General features: G+C 38.9%; 1 protein-coding gene across 1 annotated transcript in view; it reads right to left on the reverse strand.

Moving 5' to 3' along the window:
• LOC132258066 (protein amalgam-like) overlaps window positions 1-12,439 on the reverse strand; it is an 83,778-nt gene that overhangs the window by 31,925 nt on the left and 39,414 nt on the right. Inside the window, exon 3 of the mRNA XM_059755169.1 lies at window positions 4,712-4,825. Within this exon, the coding sequence (XP_059611152.1) occupies window positions 4,712-4,825 (114 nt within the window). The remainder of the gene's footprint in view (window positions 1-4,711; window positions 4,826-12,439) is intronic.

The following is a 12,439-nucleotide window of genomic DNA, read 5'->3' on the forward strand; positions in this document are numbered from 1 at the left end:
CTTTTCAATAGCGATTGTGAGAGCGCTTCGACTGAAGCGAGGATGGTTATGCTGCTGATCCCGTGAATGGAAATATATTTCCATTTATGCCATGGCACACAAGCTTTGACGAATGACGAAATATGGGGTCTGGCTGATTGTACAAATGGCAATGATTGCTGATGTGGAGAACGAGCGGGAGGACTTCACAAAAGTCAATACCCAGCTTTTCAACGGATGGGGGGTGTAAATTCTTAATCATTCTCCATTCTACCTCAAGTGCTCACACTGTCTCCGACATCTGGGAAGCGCGCCCAGGTTCAACTTCACCCTGGAATCAACGGTTGGGCTAGAAGTGGGGAGCATATGTAATAAATTAGAGCTCACACTGGCAAACATTGATACTTTTCGGGAGGTATGCTGCTGGTATTCCACAGTTTCGATGCGAGAGGGCCAAGTGCACCCCACCGTGACGTAATCCAAACGTTATTAGATCTCTCGAAAGCATCGTAAAGGTAGAACAACATAATACAAGTTCTGAAGGAGTCAAAATGTTAAGGGAGTGTGAGTTTCACTGGGTGGGAAGCTCACTTCACTGATCATCATTGTACTCTCACCCGCTCTATTTCTCCTAACTGCGTACACAGGGTGGACTAACAGAGCCTCCATCACAAATCTATATTTCATTCGCACTTTTTAATATTAATGCGATCATTCGGCTGCTTTAAATAAATTCAGCGAATATGCAATTATGGTTCTGCCTTGTTCTTTAGCATAGTCAGTGATTAAAGATCGCACACAGCTCTGCAACCATGCTGTAGGTTTAAGCACATCCTATTGTTTATATGGAGCTCCCATAGCGCGAAAATGAAAGCTCTCTTGAGTCTCTATAGAGATTCCTCAACTTGTTGTGGGTACAGAATGGAAAATGAAAATACCTCACAAGTTAACCATTTAAGGAGGCGCTCTCCTCAAGGAGGCAAAATGAAAATTCCCTCCCCCGGCACGATAATAGGGATGAATGGGGTAACTCAGCACGAGAAGACAACCATTTTGAAAGCTCAATGAGTCCTTCTCGTGGCATTTTACCTCCACTCATGGTTGCGTGTCGCTGGAATCTGCAACACATTTGTTAATACATTTTACTCATGTAATCCCATCCCGGCCACCCCTGCCCCCTCCCCTGCCCTTGGAAAACTACACCCACTCCGTTCATCACACAGAGCAAATTGTAGGAAGGAAGAAGTAATCTGTAACTATTCTGCAAAGACACAACCACCCTCAGCTAGGGCGTTCACCGAATCCCCAAAAGCTTCTGCTCACGGAATTTGTATCCAATTCACGTCTGTATCGCGACATTAATTTAAGTGGGGTTCTCCTGCGGTTGGGACTGATTCAATGAATTGTGATTAAAGATACTTAATTATTCGCTCATTCACAATTATCAGAAATGACATCGCAGGAGAAATGTTCACGCACATCCCTAAAAGGCTTGTCACGACGGTGGGTGGGCTTCGCTGATGATAGATACAGGCCTGGGCGTCACCAGAAACCATGACCCAGGGCGGGGTGTGAGAAGAGCCACCAGCGGGGGTTATATTGCCCTCCTCAGTGTAGGTCTTTTACGACTTAAAGAGGAAATATTTTATTGATTGCTCTCTATTGTGAGAAATGCCCTGTTATTCTTCACGAAATGCCTTCCTATAATACCTAGTAAATTTCCTCTCTCTCTCAGCCCTTGGGCGAATGGAAAAATTGAGGCACTTTCCACGAAGCTTTGTGACCCCAAATAGATGATATTAATATTATCCTGAATTTCACTTTCATTGTTAATTTGGAGGCGGTGGCTGAACTATCATATGATGAAAAAAAATACAAAAAAAGAGCAAACGTCAAATCTGAAAAATCATGTAATATTAATCACGGTAAGAGAGCATTAAATGAGAATTTCCTGGGAAAATGCCTAAAGACTGTAATGATAAGGAATATTTGTTCTAACTGACACTTTAATGTATTCACAATATTCTTCGAAAATGTACTTTTTCTATTAAAACTTGCTTTTGGAAGTGTTAAATTAAATTAGTATTCTGACCAGGCGTTAGGAATGTGACAATTCAAGAAACTTTCGATTTTCTGGTATAATTTCACAGCCTTTGAGCTTTAAAGTGTTTAAATTCCCTATTCTTTCCTACAAAGTAAACGAGGGCAACTTTTGTCAACCTATTTTATGCTGTGCAACCCTCAGTTGTATATAGAGAACCCCAATATCAAATAGTTGAACGAGAGAGTGTCGCTTGGGCTTGTGGGGAGGATGTAGGGAGAGTGGGTGCTTAAGTTGGACTATCTGATGTGTTGCAAAACGATGGAGAGGCCAGGGAAATTGCATAGTGAGTTATTATGAATTCCAATGTGGGGACTTGCACTCTATTTTTATTTCAATCTTGCAGGAAAAGTTCCATGTTCACCTCTTCTCTTCGGAACAACAGAGCAAGGCAGACAAGTGATGAAAACACTGTGTTACTCTCGTCACATGACGCTATCCGCAGCTATTTAGCACGTTACTAAATGCAGGAAGATGTCAGCATGAGATGAGACAACATGGAGAATTATTACAATTGCCATCACCTTTCATGAGAGGCTGCTGACTATGCTACGATGCGGACATAGTTTCAATGATTCATGCAGTGACATAACTAACAATATATTATGATTGTGAGTTTAAATTGGCTTTCGACATGTTTGATGGGTGAAAACTAATTGAGAAGCTTCAAGTATTCGTTTCATTAGTTTCTATTACTTGTATCAAATAATTTTTCATCATGCCGCAAACCATATATTTTTCAAGCGTGCCTCAACTGTGTTCTATGACTACAAATTAGTTTGGTTGAACTCTTATAAATGAGTAAAAGTTTCTTTTGACTTTGATTTTATGCAATTTTTCATGTTTATCACAAACTTTTCTGATTATACTGTATCACATTAATATATTTTCTTTTCATTATTTTGTTTAACATTAAATTAAGCGCGTATAAGATTATATTTAGGCAATTTTGTAGAGGAAGTTCTGTGAAAAATTGAATTTTTTGGGAGAATTTAAGAAGACATTTGCAATATGAAACATCCTGAAAGCTTGTGTACTTCAAAGGAATTCAGTTGATGATTCTTTCAAAGAGTGGAATCCAAGTTTGGGATTTGTAGTGAAATAGTGTCCTTGCAAGTGAGTCATGTAGTAAATGGAAACTCAAGACAATTGTGCAGAAAATTCTGTATCATACAGAGATACATTTTAGCCGTTCATCTTTTTGTGAAAATACACTCCAGGTATTTTGTAAAAGCAGTTCTTTGTGACTAGCTCTTGTTGCCATACTTCTCACTAATTTAAGCCTCACTGATGCTCCACTTCACGTGAGGAATTTTTGCAAAGAGAGTATTTTCCCATGAAGCATGTGAAGTAACACAAACATCTGTTCCATCAACATAATATATTGTCTGTGGTCGTTGGGAAAAGTTATACTTGTTTTTGGGCAAAGGAACGCATGAGTGGGGAAATTATATGTATTGTAAATAGAATAACAGAAATGCCTCCTCACATAATTCACCAACTTATCCCTCTTCCACTCATTGGAAGTGGACCTCAAATCATATTTCCTTCTGGCTCTCACGGGATGGTATGGAGCCGAGAAAAGACAAATGGAACTCACAAATGGCGTAATCTGATTATTTTCCATCCAATGACTGTGATGGAAGTGAATTTTCCCACATATGCAAACACAAGAAGCTCCCGGATTTAATTCCACGTGACATCTCGTGGTCTGACGATAAATCTCTCGCCACACCATTGGATCCCTCAGTAAAGTTGTTCGGGTCGCAGTTTTTTCAATATTAAGTCAGTTCCCAGACGAATTTGAATTTTGCATGAAGACTTCGCGTGGGGAAAAAATCATTAGCACGTTTCTTTTTCCAGAAAAAGTGAGGACATGACAAATGGGAAAAAAGTTTAAAAGCCCTCGTGAGATATTTGTTTAACCCAGCTGTGTTACACCTCTCAAGAAGATCATGAATCTCTTCGCTCTGGGAAAATACACCGGGGGACACTTTTCCGAGAGAGATTACCATTTACACTATTCTTACTGATACGCGTTGGGGATCTTTTCATATGAGGGCGTCATTCACTAAATAAATATTCTTTGCACTTGATTGTCATCAATACTCCTTTTAATTTACACAATGTCTGCTTGTGACAAGACGAGAATACTCAGGAAAAAATTTATTCCTGCCAGTTATTGATGGAAACAGAATGCTGATATATTTTCTGAAATTTTCTCTTGGCTAATCTCTTTGATAACGTGAAGCATTTTTCCAATCATCTTTCAATTTTCTTGTCATTTATCCAGCCGAGAAGACAATGACAACCCCCTGAGGAGTGCAAAGATGTGTTTGTGAATATTGAAATGCATGAGTATCCTATCACATGAGATGACAACACAGGGAAAAAAATATCCAAGAATATATTGATTTTTAAGCTACACTCGCTCATATAATCCCTCACTTTAGTTCACAAGGGAACGTGGATTGTGATATTTTCTTCACTCTTCCCAATGTAACACACAGTGTTCTTTCAGCTCTCTTGGCGCTGCCAAGACAGATAACCGGCAGGGAACTTTGATATTTCCACGGAAGAAGGCTTTTCGAAAGTCACCGGGAGGGTGGGATTTATTGAGATGGTACTCACCCAAGTTATCCACTTCGCAAGGCAGCATAAGTGTGTCACCAACGACAGCTCTGTAGGTGTGGCCACGTGATACGAATTTGGGTGCTGATGATTGCGTAGGTTTGTTGTTGTTCCCTGTTATGGAAAGAAATAAGACAATTATTGGATCTATCTGCCAAATATAATTAATCAGTGGTCCGATAAAAATAATTTTCTGACGGTAATCAGACAGTAATCAGATCTGATTATCTCCACATCACAATATTAGGGGAACCTATACTAAAGGTCGAGTAATATAGGGGAAGGCTCTGTTATAGCGATGATACAGATAAAATTTACTATTCAAATAATTTGGGAAATGACGTGATAGAAAAGCATTCATGTGCTTGGAGTGAGAATGGAGACAAATTTGGAAATATGTCGGATTATATTACATCATAAATAACTACGCGATGCTCTTCTCAGCGACTTGAGTGTCTTATGAATCATGAATATTCGAAAAGTTTTAAAATGTAAAATATCGTCCGAACGCCAATATTTCTCCTGACTACGTCATCCAATGCAAATTCAGAATCTTTACGGTTCTAAAATCCTTTTACAGACACTTGCAATTCCTTTTCTTGTGTTTTTCTACATTGTCGCATTAAAAAAAATTGAAAAACATTGCACGTTAACAGGAAGTACTTATAATTTAAGCACAGAAAGCTTCAAGTTTTGGTAACTCCAATTCCGAGATGATCTGCAGGGAAACTTTAATATTCTGAGTATGTCACGAGACAAAAATAGAATTAAAAAATAGCATCAATTTTATAAGTTTCCCGCAACTTTATAGTTTCCATTCTAGCAACTTGAACTCCTATTATTTACTGTCTTTGTTAGGTGAAAAAATGAACTCAGTGGAGAATAACTTTTCATCTACGCGAGGGAGGAGAATGATGTCTATCGAGTCGAGGATTGGAGAGAAGCTCGCACTCACAGAAAAAAAATGGGAATGAATTCAGTTTCACCACAAATTTTCCCATCTTTCACCTCTTCTCCCGCCCCCCCAGAGAACTCGAACAATTCGCTTTGTTGGTGGGAAGGAGAAAAAATTCCCAATTTCAGCTTTCTTCGGTGCCAGTGCGTATGGGTGGATGGTGAAAGTTTGTGCCGAAAACGCATTTATCTGGCGAGGAGTGGGGGTGGCAGAGGCAGAAAAAAAAATCGTAAAAACTAATATCCCATTCGCTTCCCCTATATACACTCTATCACCATAAACATGAACTCATCAAGATGAAAGAAATCTTGGATGTTGCTTCATTAAGCCCAGCAGACAGGATGAAGCTTTGAGCTTTCCTCGTTGGGCGACTGATTTTTTTTTTTACTCTCCAGATGCGAAGCCGGCAATACTTTGTTGGTATTTATTGCCGAGAAAAAGGAGAGTCGATCTGTATCTTAAAAATTGCCAAGCACTTTTGTGTCATCTCCATTTACAAGGGTCAAAAATATGAAGGAGGTGGTGAAATTAAATTTCCGCCAAGTGCGATATAGGGAAACATCCCTTTTACGCAGGAAGGGAAAAAGAAAGAATATCTGAAGGAATGCTGATTTCCATTTTTGCTCCGCACATTCACATTAGAGTAGCATAAAGGAGGCATTAAGTGGAAGAGGGAAAGAGAAAGACAACAGAAATGATGATGAAATTCAAATAAATGTGGTTCAATTAGGCATTCAACAAATGCAATAATTGTCTGAGAGACTCTTTTCTTCGATGTGTCGCTCTCTAGTTCTCACCGTCGAATTTACATTGAGAAGGGGACATGGGCATTTAGACCTCTTTCATCGTCCCATTCATGGCGCAGACACAATGAAGTACCCATTCATTGAAGGCTTTTTTCTCATCTGCCACTCGACAATTATTCAAGTGCCATCTTCATATTCATAACGCCCCATTTCATGCTCCCAATAAAATTTACATGCTTCCGAACTTGATGTATTCGCAAAATTTCTCTGCCATTCTTTTTCTAAATACTGGAAAGTGCAAAAAGAATTTTCAATCATTCTGAGCTTTCATTTTTTTTCTTCATTATGCGCAATAGAAAGGATAAAAGGTTGATTATATTCATGTATTGGCGTTTGGCATGAGAGAATCGTGCCACAATGAACATTTCAGGGCTTCTGGTGTAAATATTGCCGATTAATTCAAATACGACATCAATTGAATGATATTTGGTGGAAAAAGCGCCATATTCACCCCAAAATCGCTCAACAATGAAGTCAATCAATAAATTTATTTCCCTCAATGAACATACTTATGGCAATGTATTGAATTAATAGCTGTTGGCGAGGGAGTAAAAAAAACATGAAGTGCCAATCGATAGAGGTTCGGAATTAATCATAAAATTCTACGATATTTGCGCGAAAATGCATCAATGCAATATAATCTCACATCAAAATCCTCGCGATATTAACATTTCATACTGTCCCGAATGGTGGAATAATTGCGAGAAATCCCCCAAGGTGCAAACAAAAAATAAAAGTGAGATTGTATCATCGGTATAATCGATTTTTTATTGCCTTAATTGGAATATTTTCCCATCTAAAGAGGATTAAATAATATTCAGATGCGGCGAAGCTGCTATATTTTTATACCATAGCACTTTTCACTTTTGGTATAAAATGAAAAGAATAATTTAAACTGCACTCGTAAAAATTTCATTTCCATTAATAAAATTTAATTCAACGTTTTTCGTCATACTATGTTATGTTATTAATAAATGATTGATTTTTTTCTGTGCGAAATTGGAGTGAATTGACCCCATTTCCACGTATTTGTGGAATTGAAAAAAAAACCACATAATCACTTCTCTGTGCCGTTTTTCATGTTTTCCACTATACTCTTCGATTAATCTGTTTGGTGATAATAATCTTCAAAGTCAGAAAGAAGGAACTTGAGTCAATTTCAATTATTCGCCTCTTGAGCAGAAATGACGAATGAAACTGAAACAGAGAGAAACGTGACAAATCAATAACTCTTTCAAGATGACTTTGACTTTATTCCACTCAATACCACTTCTCTCTCTGTGTCCTTTGCCTCGGGACTTTCTCGCTATCCTCATCGCAAATCACCAGTGAAATCGCAATGGAGGGAAATACGATGATTTGAGGGATTTTCCAAAGATAAAAGCTCAAGTTAGGTGTAGCATAAAATGTTTTATGCCACGCTCCTGGCTTTATTAACTCTAGAATGTTGACAGAATTGCTAGGAAGAGGGGAGACGATATCCTTCCAAGGTTCACCACTAAAGTTGTCTATTTCATTGCACACAAAGAATGCCTTCAAGTGCCTCATCTTCGCAATTCTCGACGCTCTTCTGAGCCAATATTTCATCATCAAGATGGAATAAAAATTATAAATGAGCTTTGTACGGTGCAGTGAAGCTTTTGCACTCAAAACACGAGCACGAAGGATGAAAATGCATGAGCCACAAATATTCCATCGCCCGTGTCGTGGTTTCCGTCTAGAATTTCTCATATGGAGCGCGCATTGCAAAATTGCAGTCATGAGACAAGTCACAGTGGAGGACTCCGGGGGTGGGAGGTGGACCTAAATCAAATGAATAGCTGCAATAATTTACATCGTTAGTGTCGGAAATAAATTCTACACCCTAAGCTGTCGATTGAGGTGCAGCAAGAATCCTCCATCTCTGTCGCAAGCTTTCGCCTTTCTTCGCCAATTGCCTTCTCGATGGAGGCAAAAAGGAGCAGACCATACAAATGAGCGCTATTAATTAGCCATTCTGGCGTCTTTTATCTCGGCTCTCGCACACGGTGCGCTCACCCCTCTCCCTTAACAGAATCCCAACAGTATGAATCACACCCTCATTTGCTCATGGAATTACTTGCAGCGTCTTCGTCTTTGGTGCAGTGAAAATGTAAAATGAAGACTGTAGCAATTCGTAAAATTACCCTATTCTTGTCCTAATGACGAGATATTCATAGTGTTTACTGAGACACTTTCTGTCCCTTACGAAGCGACATCAAGTATTGGAAACACAAGACAAATTAACATTTTTTTTGTATGTGAGAAATATGATTTTCCTCTGCTGTATTTTCAAATGAATTTCTTTATACGGATGAAGACTTAAGATATTTTATCAATAAAATTTAGTATCTGTGGGGAATAATCCTGCATACACATGAGTTTGCATTCAAATCAGACTTTTCGAGAATGCTCAATCGATTTTTACTGGATTCTCCTGGTTTACTTTCCCACTTCGCGTGCCTGAAGGGGTGGGGCGGGGAGAGAAACCAAAGGAAATGTGTATAATTTAAGGAAAACTACCTCAAACCAATGATAAGAGTGGAAAGAATCCCAGTAATACACTTTTCAATCATATCATCAAACTCTCGAGGCTTTACTCGAATCTCATACACCTCACGTTGTGTCTCCATCACTTTTCCCTTGCTTTCTCCATCGAAATTGAATTTCAATTCACCCTCAATCGAGAAAGTGGAACGAGTGCGAGGAAGGCGATGGTGGAGTGTGTTGAAAATCCAAGTGAGGAAAGTGTCTTGATTCGCCATATTTTATGTTACACTCCAGCCACTCTGGCAGTGAAACTTTTCACCGTTGAAAGTCAACTGCCGTAGGGGAGAGGCGGGTGGACACCGAGTCAAAGGACCGCAAACGTGATGGAATCGATTCGATTTAGCCGGTGTCCACAATTTCCTTCCGCTTGGCGTGAAAAGAATTTCCCGCAAGTGTGTGTGTGTGTGTGTGCCAATTTGATTCAGATGGACCAGCAGATTTTTCCAAGAAGACCAACTTCCAGGGAGACACCATTCATCACGGTGCCTCGGGGCTTTTGTCCTCGAAACACACACACACTTTCTCCTGGCACATATTTATGGTCAATTTGGGGCTTCGGCAATCGAAAGTGAGTATATTGAAAGGCGCTCTTTTTTTGCTTCCTCATCTCTCTGGCTCCTGGAATTCCGCTAGAGATCGAAGGCGGAAAATTGAGTAACTTTTCAGCTTCATCCTTTTCACCCCAACACGTGCTCATTGTTTAAAATAAATACGCCAGGGCAAGATGAAATCCCGGGGGTTAAACATGCTCCAGGGACACCGAGGGGCTCGCAAGAGGTTCACATTTTATTTGTTTTCTTTGAAAATTTCCCCATCCGCTGTATGAATTGTCTCCAAAAGTTTCCTCAATCAGCAAATTCAAGAGGAAATATCAAGGAGGATCAAATGTTGTGAAAATTTAGCACTGTGCTGATATAATGCATAATCTGTATCACTGTGTAGTAAATCGAAAATAATCTTTAAATCAATACCAATTATTTTTCCATGTTTAATAAAGAGATTTTATCGGTGGTTTCTGATGGAAGCTTTTAATATAATTCGATTTAATTCTTCATTTAGGTATATATTTGTTTTTATTTTCGCAAGTAATATCTTTATTTTTTCATTAACAATATTGCCATGACAATATCTAACACCAAATTTTAGGAACAATTATTGGAAGCTAAAACGAGAGTATCAAACTGGAATTGAATTGGATAAATTGCCATGGATTTACGATGTGAATTGAATTGAAGAATAAAACACAGTCAAGTACATTCAATAAATTCATGATGGAAGGACAAAAAAGAGAAATTTTTTTCCCCCAAATACTTTTTGCACGTAAATGTTTCTATATATTTGCGGAGTCGAAAGTATCAAAACTCTGAAATTGGGCCACTAACTCATCCGCAAAATATCGATTTGAGTGTGGAGGAGGCAAAAATGCTGTCGAAAAAGAATTGTACAGGGGAGAGGAATCATGTGAACGAGAGAATGGTACATTTTCAATGATGGAAGGAATGTGCTTGTGGATTTCTGGCGAACCCTTCTCCCAGGCTCTGGTTCTACGCTTTTTGCCTTTGCCCAGGAAGCTGAAACCCGAGAGAGAGAGAGGATGATATTCCATGGAATTAACTACACTAGACGGTTTGTTTGAAAATGAAATGGACGAAAAGTGGAGGGGGCATAGGAAAAAATCCGTCCGAAACCATAACGTGACATGATGGAAGACTCTGATGGGGACGAATCGGGCTTCTGGGGCATGAGTTTGTCAGAAATATTTTTGGGGATGGATCTATTTAAGAGAAAGAAGTGGAAAGTTCTCGTGTACAGACTAGAGCCAATATTTACCTCCCAGTCGCTGCCGCTGAAGGTAAGATTGAGCATGAGCTCGATGGAGTGCTACGAGATGGAGGATGAATTTGGCAGGGGGCAGTTTCGTGAAAAAGGACACAATTGATTTCCGAAAGTTGTATTTGTATTCCATTTGGATGCTTTTCTTTGTTTGCAAGCATCATTCAATAATAATATGTATCAAACGCTCAAGGCCCGAGCAAGCAGTTTTATGACGAGCATCTGTCCTATCCCTGCTTTTACACGAAAACCTATTCATATAAACTATTTAGAAGCAAGTGTGCTGAAAGAAAGCTTCCTTCAGTTCAAATTTTTAAAGTCTAGAAAGAATTCATGAAGTATCACCAAATCTTTGCCATATATAGCGGGCTTTTAACGCGCATTTTCCTGCCATATATACAGGAACACAATGGGGCCACAGAAGCCTTCTCCCCAGGGCGGCTTCCTGAAGAGTGTGTGAGGCGATGGGGTTGACAATATGAGTGAAACTAGTGGGTGAAAAAAGCGAAAAGAGACAGAGAAAAGTGTGTGTAACATCTGTGAGAAGTCAATATCGCCTAGGAGCTCTTCCAGGAAAAGGGCTGTCAGTGGTGAACAGTCAGAAAAGTGTCTCTTTAGACATCTTCATCATCCACCTTACGTGGCCTATGGATTGTTTCTCTGATTTTGAATTCCCCAGACATTTTTACCACCTCCGCCCCCTCAGCACACCCTCTTGAAAAGCAAACAAATCGAACACTCTCCTCACTTGCACGTGACATATTCAAGCACCACCCGGTGGAAATTCAGCAGCAGAAGAATGAGCCTCCTCGTGGGGGTGAGTGGGGAAAAGGTATAATGTTCATTCTTGTGAAAAATGACACTAAATTTAAGTTTTTTTTTGCCGTCATTCAACCCCACAGTCTCATCAAAGAGAGTCCTTATTGCCTCCTGGCAGATACTCTGCGCATCGATCCACGTGCCTGAAATACATGTAGATAGAGAGCAACTTATGGATATATTTCTTTTAACATGGAAATTTCTACAACTTCTCTATTCACATTCCTTCCGGACTTGTAGTTCTTTTCAGTGCAACAGCTCAATTTCATATAGTTATTGATACTTTCTCACACACATAACATATGTGTAGACATCATCCCATTCTGTTCAAATCAGATGAAATGTTAAATATTTAATTATTCCGCTTGTGTCAATATCGGACACGCTTCATTACAAAGTTCTCCGCGGATGTTTGTAAAATTAAACGAAATGATTTTTAATTAAAATGAAAAATCAAATGATTATATGTAGATCACATTATTATTTCAACATGAATTGATGTTGTAAATAATTAAACCAGAAATGGATCAAAACATATAATTATTTTAATATCAGCCCGAACTCTCATTAGCAACTGCATTTTTCTGTTACTAATCAGTTATTCTACATACATTTTTGTTCATATTTTGTTATAATAAATGCAATTCGAAAACAATATGGGTTTGTTTTAGAGTACAAACCATGTATTTTCCATCCAATTTTTAAATGAGAAAGAGAAAAAAGCCAAAAATCTATTTAATGCACTCA

The sequence above is a fragment of the Phlebotomus argentipes genome, unplaced genomic scaffold, assembly GCF_947086385.1.
Source record: "Phlebotomus argentipes unplaced genomic scaffold, Phlebotomus argentipes genome assembly scaffold_4, whole genome shotgun sequence".
Taxonomy (NCBI): domain Eukaryota; kingdom Metazoa; phylum Arthropoda; class Insecta; order Diptera; family Psychodidae; genus Phlebotomus; species Phlebotomus argentipes.